This window comes from Lynx rufus, unplaced genomic scaffold (assembly GCF_022079265.1).
Source record: "Lynx rufus isolate CCGP_SWC_20201006 ecotype Redwood Valley unplaced genomic scaffold, mLynRuf1.p SCAF_15, whole genome shotgun sequence".
NCBI classification, from domain to species: Eukaryota; Metazoa; Chordata; class Mammalia; order Carnivora; family Felidae; genus Lynx; species Lynx rufus.
In genome coordinates, this window is record NW_025814829.1 from 53453337 (window position 1) to 53475566 (window position 22230).

The 22230-nt window shown below is 41.4% G+C and overlaps 1 protein-coding gene across 4 annotated transcripts in view; it reads right to left on the reverse strand.

Moving 5' to 3' along the window:
- Positions 1-317: 317 nt before the first annotated feature.
- POU2F1 (POU class 2 homeobox 1) overlaps positions 318-22230 on the reverse strand; it is a 183096-nt gene continuing 161183 nt past the window's right edge. For 3 of the 4 annotated variants that reach the window (XM_047077069.1, XM_047077066.1, XM_047077067.1), the window contains 3 exons: positions 12155-12497; positions 11074-11162; positions 7143-7585 (listed from right to left, as the gene is read on the reverse strand). In XM_047077069.1, the coding sequence (XP_046933025.1) occupies positions 7275-7585; positions 11074-11162; positions 12155-12497 (743 nt within the window). In that variant the 3' untranslated portion in view covers positions 7143-7274. Of the gene's footprint in view, positions 7044-7142; positions 7586-11073; positions 11163-12154; positions 12498-22230 lie in introns of those variants that run through there. The other variant, XM_047077068.1, reaches the window with a different exon arrangement.

A 22230-nucleotide genomic window follows, 5' to 3' on the forward strand; every position in this document is an offset into this window, starting at 1 on the left:
TAAATGTCTTTTCCCTCTCTCCCTTTCTGTGTCCCATCAATAATACACCAAGACAATGAACTTCTCAACTCCCTAGAACCCATGTATAAAACCGTTCTGGAACAATACAGCTCCCTGGGAGGATAAAGGAGTTTTGGTTTTCCATGTAATCCTGCTCTTGAAAATGCTTATCCTTTTTAAGTGACAGAACAGAGATAGCACATCTAGGGACCATCTGAACTCAAACAGGCTGTACTGGTTCTATTTATAAGTGTTAGATAAAGGGAAATAAAGAAAAAAAAAAGCCCTCTACCCCCATATTTTACGCCGCCCCCCCGCCCCCCGATTTGCCAGCAATTCTAAGAACATCACTGCTACACTGAGCAACTCTATCCGTCTTTACAGAGCCAGCAGAGTGAAACAAAATTCATCTCTTTTCCGAAGCCAGGACAACCAAGACTTCCTTCAAAATGTGGGTAAGGGAGGAGAGAAAAGAGGGGAGAGGAAAAGGAAAGAGACATAGGTACAGCCTTTCCAAATCTCAGCCTTTCACTCCTATTCTCTCTGCCTGTTTTGAAAACGTAAGACTCAACAATGACATAGCAGTGTCTTTGGTACCTAAACCAAATCCCACTCGGGTTCGGTGAGACGGATGGTTTATTTAAAAATAACCTTTCTGGAGGCAGAGTCCATACCTGAACGTGGAGAGCCACGGCAGTCTGTCCCAGAGTACGGGCAGAAAGGGTGCTTTGGTATTTCCCAAGCCAGCATTTCTCATCCACATTCCCACCAGGAACACCGCTCTCCTCAGTCTCACCAACCTGCCAGTCCCCAGAGGTCACGCCTTATCACACGCGTGAGGCAAGCAGGCTGGCTTTCAACTGCTCGGGTCGGTTTTACTTCTGTTCGCATTTTTGGTCTAGACGGAATTAGCCTTGGCATGAGAAAAGGAAGGAGGGCTTTGCAATGTTGCCAACATGACAGAGGGTGACAAAAAAGAACCTGTTCCACTTTAGTTTTCCTAGTTGAGGATGCAGCACTTGTCTTTCCTTTCCGAATGAAATGGCGCACGCCGGCTTCGGCCTCCGTTTCTCAACCACACACCCAGATGGATGCCCACACACGCGTCCTTCGCCCAAGCTCTTGCCACACAGAGAGGTAATGAATCCTTAGGAGGGACTGGCAGGGTCTGGGGGCAAGGGTGGCCATAGGAAGGGGCACACATGCCTTAGGGGACCCTGAAGCTAAAGCACCGCCCATGTGTAACCCACACGCTGCAGTGCAGGTGAAACCACGGAGAGGCCGACGAATCCCAAACCCACTGCAGAGATAATCAAGTTTCCTTTGGCAAGACAGATACGAGGAAAAACAAACACACATGAGCAACATTTTCCTTCTAACATAATCAATTTCTCCTCTCCCCACCCCAACCCTCCCTAACCCTATAAATTGTAACCTATAAACAGGATCCCAAATACATACAGCATCAATCGTGTTTATCAACCGTAATAAACATCAGTTCAACTAAATGCTACAGCTAGAATTATTTCCACTATTTATAAAGGTTTTTTTCTTTTTTCTTTTTTTGGTTTTTAGATTAAAACCAGGTCTGTAACAATGCTAAGCTACGCTGAGGTATTTTATGAAGGTGCCAGAAGCTAGCTGTTACCCACCAGCGTTACCCTCACAGATTAAGGTATCACCATTCAAAAAGAAAAGGAAGAGGAGGAGGGGGCTGAAAGGAGCTCCAGATCACAGAATCAAAGTAGGATTCACTCAATTACTGCTATTAGAAAAGGCGGAGAGAAGAAGAGCCAAAACAAGGACCTAAGTGCTTCACGAATGAGGACAATTAGAAGAAAGCAACAGCTCACAAACCGTATGGAAATCTGGGTATAAACTGGACAAATCTGAGAAACACCACATTCCCTGCCTTCCTGATGAAATCCTCTCGAATTATCTTACTGGAAATCTCCGGGGTGTCCCATTTAATCTCTTTGGATTAACGAAAGAGTGAGGCAGAACAGGGCTGGTATCAGCTTTTAATGATAAAAGCGGTTTATTTACCCTACTCCTGTTCATGCTCACATTTATACCGTGTGCGCCATTATGCCAACCTGCCTAATAGCGGATCTTAGTTATTTTTCTTAAAAGAATGGCAAAGATTCTTTTTCCTTCTCAAAAATGAAGGTAAATGCTAAGAAAGATTTACCATCTTAAAGTGTCATCTTCAAAATGTTTTAAGACTGAAAATGACTTCAAAATGGCCAGGGCTATGATTAGATGAACAGTGTCATACATTAAATGCTTTTTATACGCATATACAAAATGAACTCATCAATGGTTATGATCAAATGAATCCATCAACTGTTGCCCATTTGAATAACTTTAAATTTCAGGTCTTGAGAGCCATTTTCTTGGTAGCATGGATGGTCTTTTAATATTTTCAGCTGCAATACACATGGTTTGGAGAATAAACTTTAAATTCATCAATTTTAGATGCTGAATCGATGGAAAAGAATTTGGCCAACATCTCATCATGAATTGTTGAGGCTCTTCTTCGACTGAAGGTTATCAAACCGTAGACTGACCTCTGGGGTGCCCCTAGGGGGTCTGACCCTGCGGATACTGCCAGCAGGAGGTCTGGGCAGGCGCCACTCCCCACTAGCTCCCCATCAGCGCTACCCACCAGCCCTGGGGCTCGGTGCACGCGGACGTCTCCCGGCTGGCACTTCTCCCTTTTCTTCCTATCTCAACGGGTTTACTTTTTTCTCGGTGAAGAAAGTTTGGGGAGGATGACATGGGGTGGGAACAACTGTAGACTATGAACTACAAAGAGTGTCTTCTGTACGTTTATTATATACACTGACTGCAATGTTTACTATCAGGGTTTGGAGCTTCAAATATCTACAAATATGATTTCCTATATATGCAAATGTATCCAGCCTTCCCAGCAATTTAAAGAGAACATTTAATGTTAAAGATTGGGCTGACCTTAAATCTTGTGTCAAGAAAATATCTGTGCTTCTGGATAATACAGACAAGATTCCCCCATCTTCCCAAATACATGAGGGATAACAGGGCAAAATAACATAAAAAAGAGGTATAATTGTGCTTTTTTTCCCCCCCAACAATGAATGAATTATGTAGAACAAAACAGCATGATCATCTCACAAAAAGTCTTTTAATTAACCTTATTTTCCCTTAAAAAAAAAAAAAAAAGAGGATCGTTAACTTCTAATAATGCTACCATGAAGTACAAATAGGTATGGTCCTACACAAAATGAAAGTTGGATTCCTTTGGTTCTGTTGCTTGAGTAATAAGTTGAGTGAATTGGGATGGTATTGGTCTTTCTTATCAGATAAATAAAAGGAAGCGTGTATTGTGTCAGGTAATAGAGGTGAACATTTTTTTAATTCTAAAAAGCTGCTTATATAATTCAGAAACATTTAAACTAATATATAGCACTCAACTTATTTCTTAAATCAGGAACAATAATATTGTTCCAATAAGAAGCCCTTTTCTAGGTCTTTCTGCTCTGTCCTTCAGATTCACACAGGGTATAAATAAAGTTCATGACCAAATTGCACTGCTTGTGATAAGCAGGATTCAATTACATTCACCACTCCCTGGGGAGGGCCCATTACCATGGGCAAATACAGAAATATAGTATCACTATAAATGCATTCAGAATTAGTCTTTGGTTTAGTATGTATTCACCAAATTCAGGGAGGAAATAAAATCTGCATAAACATGGAGGCGGGGGGTGGGGGGGGGGGGAAGAAGAAGAAGAATGTACAATGAGTTCTGATGACCGATCTGGCCCAACCGCTTAGAAATGCAGAAACTACCAAACACCTCTTTTTGGTCAAATGGCCCCCTTCATTTCCAGACTTTCCCATATAAGGTGGTTCAAAGTCAAGTCTGAGTACCTTAGCTTAGGAGATTCACTCAATTCAAAAAGCATTTCTTGAGATGATAACTATAATATAAAGTCAAAAAGGACTCAAGGTTGAGTCATGAAGCCATGTGATCAGCAAAATGTCTAGGGATGGTGGTGGGGAGTGATTTTAAGCTAAATACCTATCAACAAACTGTTTTAGTGTTTCCTGTGTACGTGTACAAATGTACCTTTCGTTTTACAACTTGTCTTTAAATAAGAAAAGAACGAGAAAATTTTTAAATGTTACCTTTGTCTAAGGATTTCTTTCTTTTAAGCACGGATTTTTATGCTGGTTTAAGGTTTATCCTCATGAAGTGATCCACACACACGCGAAAAGGCAGAATCCCCTTATCCCAGGCTGACTAGAGAACACAGACAGGGCAGAGAATAGAAGCCCATCGTCCTGACATTTAAAGCTTAGTATCTTTAAAACATTAAAGTCCATTGGTGAACCTTGTTTAGGAGCGGGAGCATCTTTTGAACCACACAGGAAAACACACACACAAGCACAGCCTTTCTTTGCCCTTCCTTTTAATCCACTGGGTTTGAGTCTCTTAGGACTCCACACTTCCTTTGGCAGCAGTTTTGGGAAATTAATGCTATAACCTCTATCTGGGACGGTGGGTATCAGCATTTCCCTCCCTGAATCCTTCCTCCTAACTTACCACTCCCAGGGGAGGGACTCATTATAATGGGCAGCTACTATTAGTGATAGCCCTAAAACCATTTGCACAGACTAAAGTTAGAGATGTCAAGTTGGGATACAAGATGAAACTGAACATCAGAGAAGATGGAGAGGAGAAAAATTAGTAACCGACACTGCCATTCTATTTACACACCGAACTAAATACACTAGTTAAAATCAAGTTAATGTCTGCCCAGAGGATATTACAATTAACCAACATAAAAGATTAAAACAAGCAGCAACTTTTATATAAAATAAAGACAAATGAAAAAAGAAATTGTCAGTAGCATCTATCTCCTCAATGTGTCTGAAATGCACGTTATAAACTAGTCCATTAGTACAGCAGCTTGCTAAAAATTGACTTTGGTTCAAGCTTAGTTAAAAAAAGAAAACAAACAAACAAAAAAACGACAACATAAAAAAAACACACCACACATAAAAAAAAGGTGGATGGACATTATTTGTTAGTTTCCCTGCTTGCAGTTCACTGATTTTGGAGGGATTTTAGGGAAGGTGAACGGTGAGAAGAGGAAATTTAGGTTGATAATTAAATACTCCGTGAGATAAAACGGGAAGACAGAAGCAACAAAAGAAAAATTAACAAAGGGACTAAATCCGTTTCTGGCCATTTAATATTAAGGTGCCTGTCTCCCACTTGGACGATCACACACAAAAATACACGCTGTATCTGTATCACTGCCTTTCCCAACACTGTGAAGAGACAAACACACAGACTCCAAGCTCTCTTGGGGACATAAGCAGAGCAATCAGAACGAAAACGACCTGTCCACTCTCTCTCAGACCCTAGCTCGAAAGGGGGGAAAGTGCAGTCTTGGGCCACTGGAGATAAAAGCAGGCAGCCACAGATACCAAACGGGAACCTGATCTCCAATAAGAGGGGGGGCTCAGACGAGCCGCGTCGCAGTGATCCAGTCGTCCGGGAACTGTTTTGGTACAGACAAAACATCATAATAGTACGCTGACACAAAGGGGAATTGAATTTCCAAGTTACCCTCATTCCTCTTCATCTACTTCCACAAACTCTTCCTTTCGACGGGCTCATTTACATCGTCTAGAAACACCCTGAAAACAATTCCGGAAGCTAATCACTTTCTACAGCGTACAGCGAGACGTGTATTGCCGTTCTGACCTACCGAGCTGGAGCATCACTAATAAACCAAGGAGACACTTGAGGTGTGTGCAAAGTTCCTGCTCAAAGTCCTTCAAAGGTTCTAAGACCCCGTGCCCAGCTACTAAGTGCATTCTCCAGTCAGGGAAGCAAGGAGAGTCTTAAGGTTAGAGGAATTTACACGTCGTCCAGTGAAAAGGAAGTCTGCGGCCACCGGAAAAGGTGGGGGCCTCAGACTCTTCCCATCACACCTCTTTGGGGGATACAGACTCGATGGCAACAGTCTAGGGGAGTTCCTTCAGAACACAACAGAAGGGAGGAGCTTCCCGATTTCAAGAAGTCAATTCGCTCTTTGCCAAGTAAATGAAAGGAAGTTTGAATGAAAAACTTTCACAAAATGGAAACAAACAAACAAACACACCAACAGTAGGAGCATTTCTCAGGAGACAGGGAATCAGGAGAACCACCAAGTCAGGTGTCTGCAGTAGTCTTTGCTCTTCGGAACCAGATCCTGCCCTGCGACACACGCGGCCGTCTCCACGGACAGCAGACGCCGCCCCGGTGCACCGCAGGATCTGGGCCTCAGGGTCATTCAATGATCCGGGGTGAGTGAGAGCTACAGTTCAGCAGGAATTGCTTCCTACACAAAAGTGCTCCGAAGGCACCACCTGATGGGGGAGGGGGCGTGTGTGGAGCGGGAGTGTTTGCACACACTGCCATCAGCTTCTGCACCAAGCCTCTTGCATAAGTGGCAAAAGAAAATAATTTTCTAGCACCTCTGTAAGAGTCATCAAGGATAAGGAAACCAGCAAGAACATTCCCCGCAGTTAAGAACGTAAGTCTCCCCTTACCCCCAAACCCTCCCTCCCCACAGTGTGGGAGCTCACTGAAGTAGGATCCAGGAGCAAGAGATAAACATGTCCAAACTATATATATATATAAAAAACAATAACAACAACAACAACAATAATAATAGAGATACAGTAATACAGGCCTGCCTAAATTGTACCAGTTAAGAAAGGAACCCCCAACACAATTGATACGATTATAAACACCTTGTTATGACTTACTGGCCTGTACAACAGACCCATAAAAATGATTTTTTTTTTTAAGAAAAAAAGAAATTTAGACAAACAAGAAATCCCCTTCCTATATCGGAATTGGTAACCCACCTTAACTTGTCATCATGACTGCTGGAAATGATAAGTAGTCCTTTCACTTATGTTTTTGTTTTTGATTTTTTGTTTCTGCTTTTTTTTTTTTTTTAAATTTTTGGTTAGAAAGTTCTCCAATCCATGAAGCAATCCTGAAAAGACAGTGTTTTATTACAAAATTAGGCAAATGTTGTCCTGTCTCCATCCTTTTTTTTTTTTTTTTTCCTCTGGTAGGCGTTTTTCTCCTTTTCTCCCTTCTCTCCCTTGCTTGCTGTTGAAACATGGCAAGAGGAAGCCAATCACATTGTTCAGTCTCAGCCTGGCTGGCAGGCCACTCACGCGGCAGGTGGCAAAGGCTGGTGGCAGGCCCCGCGCGGCCCCGCTCACTGTGCCTTGGAGGCGGTGGTGGTGGTGGAGGCGGCCCCGCTGGCAGAGGCCACCGTGAAGAGAGAGTTCTGGATGGACTCGGCGGACGCGGAGGTGGCGTGGAGGCTGGCTACAGGCCCAGAGTTCCCTGCGGAGGCTGCGGCGGCGGAGACCAAGCTCACTGGGTTGCTGGTGAGCAGAGAGAGGTTCTGAGGGTTCAGGAACAGGGGGGCAGTCACGATGTTGGGGGCTCCTCCCGCATTGGCAAATACCAGGTTCCCAGTCGCATCCAGTGACGTTATTGGAAGAGAGCCACCAGAAGCGAGAGCTACAGACAAAACCCCCCCCAATCGGGCAGAAAAGAGAATGTTAAAACCATTCTAGAGAAGCCAAGTAACACATCAAGGGTGCTGAGGCTTCCTACAGCCCAGGTGGGAACGGTGCAGCCCTTAATTGACTTGTGTTCTTCACATACAGACATCCTGTCACCAAACGAAGTTTCCTTATGATTTTGAAAGCACCTAAATAGGCTGAAATACTAACTGATTTAACGAGCACAAGCAGGACAGGTGAGAGGGGAGAGTTAAGAACTGTCTCGTGAATCAGAGCTACGCTGCCATCTCAGAACCTCAACTCTGTTCCATCTTCCTACAAGTATTTTTAAATCTGGTCGTTTTGTTTTTAATGAAGATTGCCGATTGTAACCCTCTTCCATTCAAAAGACAAACTAGCTACGGTGATGGGGGCATTAAAATATAATTAGCTTTTATCAAACTAACTGGCATTACTGATAAATTTGAGCATTTTGGGACGATGGACAAGATAAAAACCACCTTTCTAAAATGACCTTAGTTCTAAAATAATTACATATTACCAAATACGGTGTAAGGTGAAGTTAATTTTTCACTTGCTGAGGCATCACATTTGATTCCTAGGACTTCTACAAAGGAGAACGAGGAGGGCAGTAGAGATGTACGGACGCGGTGGCCTCAGGGGGTTATCTAAGGTTGGGACTTGCTTTCATGCATGAGAATTGCTCTTTTAATGCTGTTCCATTATAGCACCCGGATTACTCTTCCACAGAAGGCATTAATGAACTTTACTTTTAAATAACTGGCACTCTCATTTAGTATCTTTTTCTGTTATCTGGCAACCCTTCCAATATCCTCCCACCCATATAACTACATTTTCACATGTAGGTTTGAGGGGGTTTCTAATGGCATTATTTGGTTGATATCTGGGGCACCCAGTTGGCACAGTCGGAAGAGCATATGACTTTTGATCTTGGGGTTGTGAGTTAGAGCCCCACTTTGGGTGTAGACATTACTTAATCAATATTTTTTAAATTGTGGGGGGGCGGGCACCTGAGTGGCTCAGTGGGTTGAGCACCCAACTCTTGATTTCAGCTCAGGTCATGATCCCAGGGTCATGTGACAGAGCCCCAACGTCGGGCTCCGAGCTGGGCACAGAGCCTGCTTAAGATTCTCTCTCTCTGTCTCTCTCTGTCCCTCTCCCCTGCTCACACTCTCTCTAAAATAAAAAAAAAAAAAATAAGAAAAAGTAAAATTCCAATAAATCTAGATTAAAAACTTTTGGCTGATTTCATATATAACGAAAGCTAGAGGGACTGACTTGGACATGATCATACAAAGAGCACAGATCGGTGAGATTTGGTGCAGCTTTAAGTTTTCTGAGATTCTAGGTTCAGGGGCATAGAAGAGTTCTAGATATTCCCAGACAGTACTTGTTCTATACTCAGCTGTGCCCTGGGGAAGGCATTTGCCTTTGTAGCATCACTAAAGCCCAGAGGTTTCCTCATGTAAGAGCAAAAGTGATTTATCACAAATCTCATGCCAAAAAGAAATCCTGGTATACCAAAAGGTTTACAGCTCTAACCATCAATTTTACATATGATTTCATCAAGGAGAAAGTCAATATAATGTAAGGTAATCATTCTAATGATATATTAGAAGAAAGCATTCTAATATATATAGAAAGAGTACTTAGAAATATATATTTAGAAGAAATATGTATTCACTCATCTGAATGACCAAATTGGTATTTCTCAGATATATCTGGTCTACATCCACAGTTCCTGAAAACACTTCAGAGCCAAAACCATGAAACGGGTCTTGCTATCAGTGAAGGTGACTTTTGGATGCCACCCAAGGGCGGGGATGGGTTGCCCCTAGGACCAACCATGTGATCTGAGGGTTGGAACTTTTAGTCCCACCCCCAACCTCACACGATGGGAGGGGAACATGGAGTTTGATTCAGCCAACGGCCAATGACTTCTTAGTCAATCATGACTGTGTCATGAAGCTTCCGTAAAAACCCAGGGGGACAGCTTTTGGGTCTTGTCTGGAGAGCCTCCACTCTTGGAGAACCAGAATACTTCTATGTGCCACTGAGCCAGACCTCAAACTCCACTGAGGACAGAAACTCCTCTGTTTGGGACCTCATCCTATGTATCTCTTTATCTGGCTGTTGATTTGCATACTTTATCATATCCTTTAATAAACTGGTAAATGTGTTTCCCTGAGTTCTGTGAGCCGCTCTAGCCAAGTAACAGAATCGATCTAAGGAAAAGGTTGTTGGAACCGCCAATCTGTAGCTGGTCAGAAGCATAGGTAATAATAGCCTGGGCTTACCACTGGTGTCTGAAGGGGAGGGAGGAATGGTTTTGTTGGACTGAACCCTTACCCTGTGGAATCTGATGCTATCTCTAGGTAGACAGTGTCAGAGTTAAGTTAAAGTCTCAGATACCCTGCTGGTCTGCAAGGCTTGCTTGGTGTTGCGGGGCACGTTGAAACTGGGTCCAGGAAACCCAGAAGTATAATCTAATCTAAGTCATGTCTTAGGTTTGTCTGTAACTCATATTCTCTATAGTATACTGCAGAGATATCATCCATGAAACACTAATCTTAACTGAGGTTGGCTAAGAGCATATTTTTGGCCCCAAGAGCTCTCATTTAAGTATGAACCATTCAAATTTTAAGACACACACACACACACACACACACACACACACACACACACACTTTCTCTCTCTCTCTCTCTCTCTCTCTCTTTGATTTATATAGTGATGTCTCAAATTGTTTTCCTGAGTCATGTAACATAGCATCTTAGCATATAAAGCTCAGAAGCTAAATAAGGCAAACCCTTCACATACGGAATGAATGGATTTAGACCCATTTTAGACTGGATAGCATGCGAAGGCCAAAAGAGACCCAATGGGCTTGGAAAAGAGACAATCCAAGAGAATATACATTCTGAACTGATGGGGATATACAAAGGGCAGAACCTAACAATTAAAAGTACTCTTGAAGTCTATATAATGTGCTCCAAGGTTAATCCTTATAGGACCTCCTCCTATGTGGCTCTCATATGTGGGGGTGGGGCTGGGGACTGGGGAATTTATCTTGGTGGTGTTTACCTGGGGATGGGTCTTGGATGACTACTTAGATATATTTACCAGGGGGAAATTCTGCCTCGAAGTCTATTCACATAAGATAAATATCAGCATAACAATTCCTGTTATTTTGTTTGTTTTTTTGTAATATTCCAAACTAAGCATATTTCCGGTTCTTACAAATTAACACCTATACTTCTTGTAGAAAGTAGAAGGACTTGTAGAAGTCCTTTTTTTCACAAGGACATTTTCTTGGTCCTCAAGTTAGCGTGATCAATTCAACCACCTTTCCCCAACACCTTTACCTCTAGCAAAGCAAACATCCCTCATTAAAAACAAACAAACAAACAAACAAACAAACAAACAAACCCAAAGGTCTAAGTAAGGGGAAAAATTCTACTGACCTTGAATAGTTGCCAGTGTACTGTTGCTCATGAGAGCCGGGCTGAGAGCACCGCCCAGGGTCCCTGGATTGAGACTGAGTAAGGCACCTCTGAAAGTCCAAAAGAGCGGTCACTTTGTTACAATGTAGGCACATCTGTCATTTTGACAATACACCCAAAGGAATAAGAAAAAGGAAAATGCGGCTGGGGAAGTACATGGAAATCTCTGTTATTCTCCTTCTGAGAATAAGCTTTGGTTACTGCCTTCTTTGATGCTTACTTGTACAAAGCGAAACGAGGATATGATCCACACAAAACCTAAAACCTGCAGAGTCATGCTGACTTTTCTTCAAATTACCTCATTCTTGGGGCGCCTGGCTGGCTCAGTCGGTTAAGCGCCCGACTTCGGCTCAGGTCATGATCTCATGGTTTGTGAGTTTGAGCCCCACGTCCGGCTCTGTGCTGACAGCTCAGGGCCTGGAGCCTGCTTCAGATTCTGTGTCTCCCTCTCTCTCTCTCTGCCCCTCCCCTGCTCACGTCCTGTCTGTCTCTCTCTCTCAAAAATAAATACACATTAAAAAAAATTAAAAACAAAAAATGAATTACCTCATTCTTTCTTTCCCCCAAAAACAAAACAAAAAGATGCCAGAGAAAGGCACATATTGAAAAAGGAATCCTTCCTGTTCGATCATATAAAAAACTGGGGATCTTATGACTCTGCATCTTGTCCGTGTTTGAAAATCAGAAAGCAGACAGTTGAGAGAGCTTAGGTGGAGAATGCAGAAGAGTGAGCCAGGAACTGTGGGCTTCCGTCCGGGCCCCACCGCTCGGGCACATCAGCTCTAGTGGCCTGGTTTCCGTGTCCTCACCTGGAAATGACGGTAGGATGGCCGCCCTCCCCGAGCGTTAAGAAAGCCGAGTCCGGCCGCCGGAAGGCCCTTGCACCCCCCAGAGCCTCCCACTCCAAAGAGCTGATGGCTCTAAAGAGGGTTTCTCTTGCTTTATGCATTTCAGATGGAGACGGTCTCCCCTACGAGCGACTCCGGGGGGCACTGACTTCTAGCGGTCTCTCGGGGGTGACCGAGGTGCGAACGCTCCTTACCCAGCTGCGAACTGCGAGGGCGCCATCAGGCCTGGGCTCAGTCCCGCGGCGGCGGCCATGGCGGCGAGACTGGCGTTGGCCGGCAGCTGCGCGGCCCCTTGGAGGGCAGCGGCCGCCGCCGTTTGCAACCCTGACGCCGTCACCATCACCTGGCTGGTGCCGAGAGGAGAGGACAGAGTGGAGGTGGTCTGCGTTGTGCTGGTCTCGCTGGCGCCGGATGCCTCGGAGGCGGAGGCCGAGGCGGACGGGGAGGGGCTCAGCGAGGGGGACGTGACTGCGGAGGAAGCTGGCGGCGCGGTGGAGATCACGGTGGCAGTGTTGTTGGAGGTGCTGTCTGTGGTGCCTGCAGAGAGAACCAGAGGAGAAAGTGCCCTTCGGTGGCTGCTTCTGGAAGAACGGTGCTCTGCACGCAACTGCGAACAAGCTAATCTCCCATCCAGGAACCTCTGTGTCCTTCTTTATTAACCTCGTTTTGCGTCTCTATGGAAACTAACCACAAAAACAAACACTTTAGAACCAAAACCACGGACCCCGGTTTAAGAGGCAAGAGCAATAAAGCGGCCATGAAAGAAACAGAGAACACAGATTTCCATGTCCAATTTCTTATTCAGAACATGAAGAATCACAGCAGCTCTGACTATGGAATACAACTGGTCTGGGGAAGAAACATATGAGCAAAAAAGCTACTTGTATAGAGTTGTCTCTATAGAAAAATCAAAACTGTGGCACCTGGGTAGCTCAGTCGGTTAAGCAACCGACTTCGGCTCAGGTCATGATCTCGTGGTTCGTGGGTTCGAGCCCCGCATTGGGCTCTATGCTGACAGCTCAAAGCTTGGAGCTTGCTTCGGATTCTGTGTCCCCCTCCCTCTGCCCCTCCCCAACTTGTGTTCTGTCTCTCTCTCTCTCTCTCTCTCAAAAATAAATGAACATTAAACAATTAAAAGAAAAAAAGAAAAATCAAAACAACACAATGAAGGCAAGAACTAAAAGTTACATATTCTTCTAAGTGTCAATAATAACATGTGAAAATAGTATGAAAATAACTAAGAGCCTATGCCTAGATGCTTTCTTTGCACCGAAAAATCTAAGTAGTTATTCTGTAACAAAAACCAGCTCTCCAAAAGCCTATTGTGGTAAATATTTTCTTATTCATGAAACAATAACATACAAATATATTATGAATCTCATAAAAGCATGAAAAATGAAGCTCTAGGAAACTGTTAGTTGAGAGACCTTAAAAAATCAAGATGCCAAATTTCTTTTTGTTATAAGGAGAACAACAAACATTTGTATACAAACGACTGATTGACATTACAAATATCATCACTGAAACACACTCACTGGAATTACTTAATCAATGCTGTCCAACAGAAACACAACAAATATGCAATTTAAAACTTTCTAGGGGTCCAACTGAAAATATCAGGAAGAAATAGGTTAAATTATTTTCAATATTATATTCCATTTAACCCAATATATCCACAAATATTATCATTTTAACATGAAACCGGTATCAAGAAAGTACTGATGTTTCTTCATACTAAGTCTTTGAAAATGGTGTGTATTTTATACTTATAACACATCTCAATTTGAACTAGCTACACTTTATGTGCTTAAAAGCCACAGGTGGCTAGGGCCTGCCGTATTGGGTAGTACAAGTCTGAAATACGTCTAGAAGTCAGGCTTGTTGAGTCACAAAGGCAAGTGTGATGAAAAGAATGTTAAGTCTCTTTGCCTAAAGTAGAAATGACTCACAAGGCAGTCACAGGATAGAAAACCTTCCACAAAGTAGAAGATGCCAGCCGTCCCCAGTGAGCTGTAATTCTGATGCTATTTAGAGAGGCAAGGGAGAACAGGCCCTTTTATTTCAGTTATCAGCAATGCCACATATCACAAACACAGGCTGCCTACACTAGCCGGAACTTAATTTACTGAAACTTACTATGTTCTAGTAGATAACCAACCATATATATGTATAAAGCAGGACCTAAGTGGTATTTTCTCAGGATAGAGGACTCAAAAAGCATCTATAAATTTTCAGGATAATACTTCTGTAAGGTATAAAAGACTTGATACATTATAGAAGAACCAGACCAATCAAAACAAATATTTCAAACCATTGGAACAAAGATCTTAATGTAAAAGGTAACTTTTTGGTGATAAAATACATCATTAAGCTCAAGAAGACTCTTAAAAAATTCAGTTTGGCCCTTCTAAAAGACTATTTTCAAGCCTTCTTCTGGTTGATACTAAGAACACCTAGAATTCAACTCTTTTCTCATTTTAACTCTAAGGAAATGTTGCTTTCACACATCACAGAACTGGGAGGAAATTAGACCTCTCTATTTCAGTATTGACTCTACTCTTCCCACCCCCTATACTACTGCACAAAAGTGTTACATGGTCTCAGTGAATCCGGTAAACGTATCTTTCTCATTGCTAATCAAAAGGGGAGCATTTACTCCTCTTTCTGCCTTTCTCAAAAATATATACCATTCCTCCTTTATTGCTGCCGTCCCTAAGTACAACTACGTCTATGCGGATAATCATGGTTCTGTTATTTTCGCAGTTCTAAGTCTATCTGATCACTCTATCACTGAGCCTCTGATGCAGTGCTGGGTCCTACGTTGGGCAGAGTCACACTTTGACACCTGTAACAGATTCTATTTAGAAAGGTAAATGTCTTCTCTCCTTTCTCTTCTACTACTAAGACATTTCAGTGTACTTTCAATCTTTTCTTGCCCAACGTCTCACCTTATCTACCCTGATTTTAACTATGGACACTACCTCCCTTTCAAAGTTCAGAAGCTGAAACCCTCCGTTTCCAGAAGACCCTTTATCTCGAGGTCAAAGGCTTAAAACAGGCCTTCCTCACTCTCCACTGCCACTTTCAGGCAGGTCATTCAGTGTCACTCTCCTGAAATCCCATGTTATACACGGAAAGTCCCAGTCAATGTCAGCAGCAAAGTTAACCTGGGCTGGAAGATGACTCCAGACAGTGCAGGGCCTAGTTGGGATTCTCTCTCTTCCCTCTCTGCCCCACCCAGCTTGCTCTCTCTTACAAAATAAAGAAATAAACTTAAAAAAAAAATCTAAAAATCTTCATAAAGACACTGCCGCCCTGTTTTCCAAAGTGGCTGTATGACTGTACATTCCCACCAGCAATGGATGAGGTTTCCAGTTTCTCCACATCCTTGCGAGCACTGGTGATTTCTGGGTTTTCTGATGATAGCCATTGAATGAGTACAAAACAGTATGGTTTTAATTTGCATTTCTCTAATGAGTAAAAATGTTGAGCATCTTTTCATGTGCTCGTTAGTCATTTCTATATGTTCTTTGGCATAATATACATTAACATCTTTTGCCCTTTTACAAAATGAGGTTGTTTATATTTTTAATACTAGTTGTAAGAGTTATTCATATGCTCTAGATGCTTCTTTATCAGATACAAGATTTGCAAATGTTTTCTCCAAGTCTGTGGCTTGACTTTTCATTTTCTGAAAACATCTCTCAAAGTACAGAAGATTTTGCTTTTGATAAATTCCAATTTATCATTTGCTTTTCTTCTATGAATTGTGTTTTTGGTGCTATATCTACAAACTCTTTGCCCTGTATCTACAAACTTACGCCAAAGTCATAAAGATTTTCTCCTGTTTTCTGGAAGTTTTATTTCTTACATTTAGGCCTTTGATCCCCTCTACTTAATTTCTGTGCATGGTGTTGGGAAGGATCTAAATTCATCTTCATGAATATGGATATCCAATTGTCTCAGAACCATTTGGTGAAGAGTATCTTTTCGCTACTGAACTGCTTTGGTACCTTTGTCAAAAGTCAACAGAATATAAATTCAAAGGTTTGTTTCCGGCCCCTCAATTCTGTTCTGTTAATCTACTGTTTGCCCTTATGCTAGCAGCATCCAGGCTTTATTGCACAGCTTTGCAGTAAGCTCTGAAATCAGGTATTTAAGTCCTCCAACTCCATTCTTTTTCAAATTTGTTTGGACTATTCTGGGTCCCTTCCATATATACTTCAGACAATGAGTTTATCAATTACTGCAAAAAAAATTACTAGAATTCTGACTACAATTATATTGGATCTACAGATCAATTTAGAGAATACTGTCATCTTTTTTTTTAATACTGTCAATTTTTTAAAGTTCTTTATTTATTTATTTACAGAGAGTGAGTGAGCACGTGCACAAGCGAGCGGGGTAGGGGCAGAGAGACACGAAGAGAGATGATCCCAAGCAGGCTCAGCGCTGTCAGCACAGAGCCCAATCTGGGGCTCGAACTCACAAACCATGAGATCATGACCTGAGCCGAAGCCAAGAGTCAGATGCTTAATCGACTGAGCCACCCAGGTGACGCTAGAGAATACTGTCATTTTAAAAATACTGAGTCTTGGTGCACCTAGGTGGCTCAATAGATTTCTTGATTTCTCTTGATTGCAGCTCAGGTCACGACCTCACAGTTCATGAGCTCGAACCCAATGTTGGGATTCTCTCTCCCCCTCTCTCTGCTCCTTCCCAGCTCATATGCTCTCTCTCTCCAAAAAAAAACCCCCAAAAAACCAACTAAACCAAAAACCAAACCAAACCAAACAAAACACACACACACACACACACACACACACACACACAGAAAAACAAAAAACAAAACAATCTTCCAAACCACGAAGCTGGAGCATCTCCATTTATTTAGACTTTATTTAATTTCTCTCAGCAAATTGCAGTTCTCACTGTATAAGTCTTACACTTCTTTTGTTAGATTTATTCCCAAGTAGTTTATTCTTCTTGAAGCTACTATGAATAAAATTATTTCTGTAATATCATTTTTGGTCCATTCACTGATAGAATATACAAATGCAACTGATTTTTGTAGATTGATCTTGTATTCTGCAACAACACTCAATTCATTTCTTTGTCCTAAATAAAAATCCCTTGGGATTTTTACATACACAGAATAATGCAAATAAAGACAGTTTAACTTCTCTCCTTTCAAACTGAATGTTTTTAATTTTTTCCCCCTTGTTAAGCTGGCTATGATGTCTAGCATCATGTTAAATGGAAGTCGGCAAGAGCTTGGTTTGTTCTTGATATCAGGGGGAAAAGCATTCAGTCTTTCACCATTAAGTACGGTGTTAGCTGTAGGATTTTAATGTTCTTTTCCAGGTGAGGAAGTTCCTTTCTATTCCAGGTTTTTATCATGAACTGGTTGTTGGATTCTGTCAAATGCTTTTTTCATATCCACTGAGATGACAGTGTGGATTTGGCCCTTTCTCCTGTTGCTATGGTATACTGTATTATTTAATGTGCACTTATTATTAAACCAACCTTACATTCCCGGGCTAAATCCCCCTTGATGGTGGTGTATGATCTTTTCTGTATGTTACTGGATTTGATTTGCCAAAATTTGCTGAGTGTTTTTGTGTATATTTTCATAAGGAATATATAGGTTTATAATTTTGTGTGGTCTTTCTGCCCAGCTTTAGTATCAAGGTAATACTGGTTTTCTACAGTGAGTTGTGTTTCCTCTATCTTCTGGAAGAGATGGCTGAAGATTAACTTCTTTAAGTATCTGATAGAATTCGCTGCTAAAGCCATCTGGACCTAGTCTTTTTTTCTGGGGAAATCTTTATATTAATGATTCATTTACATTGCTGGCTTAAGTCTATTTAAGTTTTCTCCCTTTTTTTGAGTCAGTTTTGATAATTTGTGTCTTTCTCAGAATTTGTCCATTTCATCTAAATTGCCTTACTTTTTGGGGGCAAAAGGTTGTTCATAGTATTCTAGTATGCCACATAATAGACCAATTCCATTCCTAAACACATACACAAGAGAACTGGAAACAAGTCCACATAACACCCTGTACACAAATGCTCACAGCAGCAGGTATTCAAAATGGTCCCAAACTGAAAGCAACTCAAATGTCCATCAAGTCATAGATGATAAACAAAATGATGCTATATCATACGGCCATAGAAAGGAATGAAGTCCCGATACAATCTACAACATGGATGAACCTTGAAGAATGTTGTATTAAATGGAAAAAGCCAGACACAGAAGGCCATATATTATGTGATTCTATTTGTATGAAATGCCCCAAACAGGGACAACCACAGACAGAGTAGAGCAACCAGAAGGAGGGTGAGGGGTAAATGAGGACGGACTGCTAATGGGTGTGGGGCAGCATATGGTTCATTATGAAATCCTGTTTTGGAAAAAAACAATTGGGGCAGAGCGTGTTTAGTTGAGATTATTAAAGGCTGTTCTGTTGAATTTTTGCAAGGCTTTGATACACATCAGAACACAATCTTTCTGGAGTAGCACAGTCATGATCATTCTTAGATCTATTCTAGAAACGTTTACCAGGGAGCTTCAATGTGCCAAGCACTATGCTAAATACTGGAAAATAAGAATGTGTCAATCAGACAAGATTTCTCTTAGAAGATGGTAGAGTGAGGATATGGTTTTTTTCGCTTCGTTCCTAAAATCCTATCCCAGATGATGGTTAAAGAAAAGGGAGTAAGAACTCTGGGGACAGGTATCAGAAAACTTGAGATTTTGAGAGATTTGCAGAAATGAGAAAGAGGTTGGGATTAGGTGGTAGGGAAACCAACTAGAGTCCGGAAGGACACAGGAGAAGACTATGACAGAGGTGAGAGTTATTCACCTCAACAGAGCCCTGAGATTCCAAGCTCACTTGTCAGAGAAAGAGAATCACAAGAGAAGGGAATGACATTATTCTGAAGAGAAATTACTGTACAGTCCTGACTTTTGAAATCAATGATTGATGATATGCTATTATCTCATGTACTTAAAAAAAAAATCCACAAGGATGAGAGGAACAACACTAATGTTGAAAACAAGCGAAACAAACGGAATTTCAAATGAATAATGTAACTGCACTGAAGAGGCTATATAAAAAGACCTAATCGAAATAACTTCTGAGCACAGTATTCGGACTACATACCTTCAGGTTAAAGACAAGAACTCTAAACAAACATGGAACTCCAATTAGTAGGCCTTTTCTGTTCAGAAACATGGGCTAGCAATTTTGAAACCACTGTGTTTTCACTACAGGTTTGAGCAGTTCACGATCTTGTTAAATAACAAGAGCCAGGTTTCTCATGGTCACTGATAAGGGAGTTAACATATGGAAAAAGGTAAGGAAGGCAACTAATAAATGTAGAAGAAATCACACAGTTATTTGAGAATCGTAACAGATCCGTGCAAAAATCATCAATGGACACTAGTGGACAAAGGTTTGAGAAAAAAACAGGGTATCTGTACAGTCTCAAACCCCTCATTTACTATGAGGAATAAAATAATAACTATGCAATGGAGAACCCTGACCTATACCACCTTAATAAAATTATCAAAGTTAATACCAGCAGTAGTAGGATCAATAAACAACATGTGTGTTCATATCATGCACAAAGGAGAACTCAATATCACTTCTGTGGTATTCTCGCCCAAAGTGCATAATCTGAATCTAATCAGGAGGAAATGTGAGACAAAACATCTACAAAGTAAACAGCTACGCTCTTCAAAACAATCAATGTACTAAAGTACTACGAAGGCCGCATATTGTCCCCAGTTTAATAAGACTAAAGAAACACAGTAACTGAATGCAATGCACGATTTAAGATTTTCTCGTGCTAGGGGCACCTGGGTGGCTCAGTCGGTTAAGTGTCTGACTTCATCTCGGGTCATAACCTCTCGGTTTGTGGCTTCGAGCCCCGCGTCGGGCTCTGTGCTGACAGCTCGGAGCCTGGAGCCTGCTCCAGCTTCTGTGTCTCTTTCTCTCTCCGCCCCTCCCCACTCACACTCTGTCTCTCTCTCTCAAAAAATAAACAAACATTAAAAAAACAAAGATCTTCTTGTGTTTTAAGAGACATTACTGGCACAACTGGGAAAATATGAATGTGAGTTGTTTACTAGATGTTAGTGCTGACTCAATGTTAATTTCCTGATTTTTGGTAACTGTATTCTGGTTATATATGGTAATTTATTTTTTTAGATAATACACAATGAAGTAGTTACAGGTAAAGCAGCATGTCCACAACTTGCTCTTAAAGCAGTTCAGAAAAACACATACACAGAAAGAGAAACAGCAAAAGGAAAGAAAAAGCAAATACAGTAAGATTTTCACATTTGGAGAATCTAAGGGAAGAGATTTGGTATTTGTCTGAACTATTCTTGCAACTTTTCTGTACATCTGAAATTACCTAAAAATAAAGAACTTAAGAAAACTGTTTTGTACAAAGGTCCTCATTATAGCATTACTTATAAGTGAAAACTTCACTCCTTTAATAATTACTGGGTAGCTTACATTCTAGATGGTATGCTAGATAGGAAGAATACAATATCGAACAAGAAAGATAAGTTCTGTGGCTGGGAGACTGAGGGGTTTCTTGGGATGCAATATTTGTGGGACTCCAATGGAAAAGCTGGTCATTGTAGGTAGAACTTAACCATCATAGCATTACATGGAAATGTTTACGAAATTCTGGTAGAACCATTCAATACAATAAGGGCAAATCAAAAGTAGAAATGTAGGGGCACCTGGGTGGCTCAGTCAGGTAAGCATCCAACTCTTGATTTCCGCTCAGGTCATGATCCCACGGTTCGTGGGTTTGAGCCCCACATCAGGCTCTGCACTGGAGCCTGCTTGGGATTCTTTCTCTCCCTCTCTCTCTCTCTGCCCCTCCCCCACTTACACTGTCTCTGTCTCTCAAAATAAATAAACATCAAAAAAAAAGAAAAAGATTATAAAAAAAGGTAGAAATGTAAAAAACTGTAACAGGGATAACACTTAACTGTAAGATGAGAAGTAAAAAAAAAAAAGTAGGACACATTAAACACTATTAGAATTGCCCATATATATAAAAAAATGTTTTAAAGGCAGGATAAAAATAGTTCATTGTGACTGTTTTGCCTATTTGAGTTTCTTATAACGTTCCAACTTTTTAAGAACTGAAGAAAAAACTCACTCCAAAAAAGTTACCAACATTTCAGAAAAGAGTTATAATTAAATCCACATAAATGGGCTGAGTAACCGAGTTTAGGAAAGTATGACTGGCCAGCTAGGATCATCAAAAACTGACAGAAAAGTTTTAGCTAGATTGAGTCTGTGTATCTCCTAAAAAGTACCTTCCGTTTTAGATTTTTTGCAACATTTTTAGGAAATCTGCAAAGCTACTTGTTCTTAATGCTTGAACTGTTAGGAATTTTTCTGCAAAAGATGGTTACCTTTAGACCTAACGTAACAGGACTTACAATTTGTTGGGAAGGTGAACAGATGACGGCAGTCAGGGTGGATGGTGGGTTCCTCAGATGCAGGAATTTCGTGTTCCTGATGCCCAACACAACAGCAATCAATCACCACCAGCTGGCTTAAGCCGAAGTGCTGAATACTATGTACTCTCAAACATGGGTTCTTAGCTTGCAATCTCTACTCCTACGGCATCCAAAAATGGCTTTTGTGAGGTGGGGACTGATGGGGGTTGTCATTTATGAACATCCTTAGTATTTTACTAAAACTTGTGGGTGTGTCTCTTTTGTGAGGGGAAAAGTTTAAAGCTTTCATCAAACTTTCAAAGAGCTCTAAGACCCAAAAGAGGTCAAGAAGTACTACTCTAAATAAATAAAGTTATGAGATTTCCTAGTAACTCAGAAACTTAATAACTATAGAAAGGCATTCAGTTAGATCATAGAGCCAAAGAAGTGTTATAACAAACTCAAAACATGGGTGAAGAAAATCAAATTCCCCAACTCTAGGTTAAATTCAAGCTTGACTGTGAAATATCACAAATCCATTCGATGATTTACTAGCACATAGTCAGCCTGGTGAATAATTATAGGATGCCTTATGCATCATATATCACTAAAAAACTTATTTTATTATTTTTTTAGTGTTTACTCATTTTTTTGAGACAGAGACAGAGAGCAAGTGGGGGAGGAGCAGAGAGAGAGGGAGACACAGAATCCGAAGCAGGCTCCAGGCTCTGAGCTGTCAGCACACAGCCCGACACAGGGCTTGAAGCCACAAACTATGAAATCATGACCCGAGCGA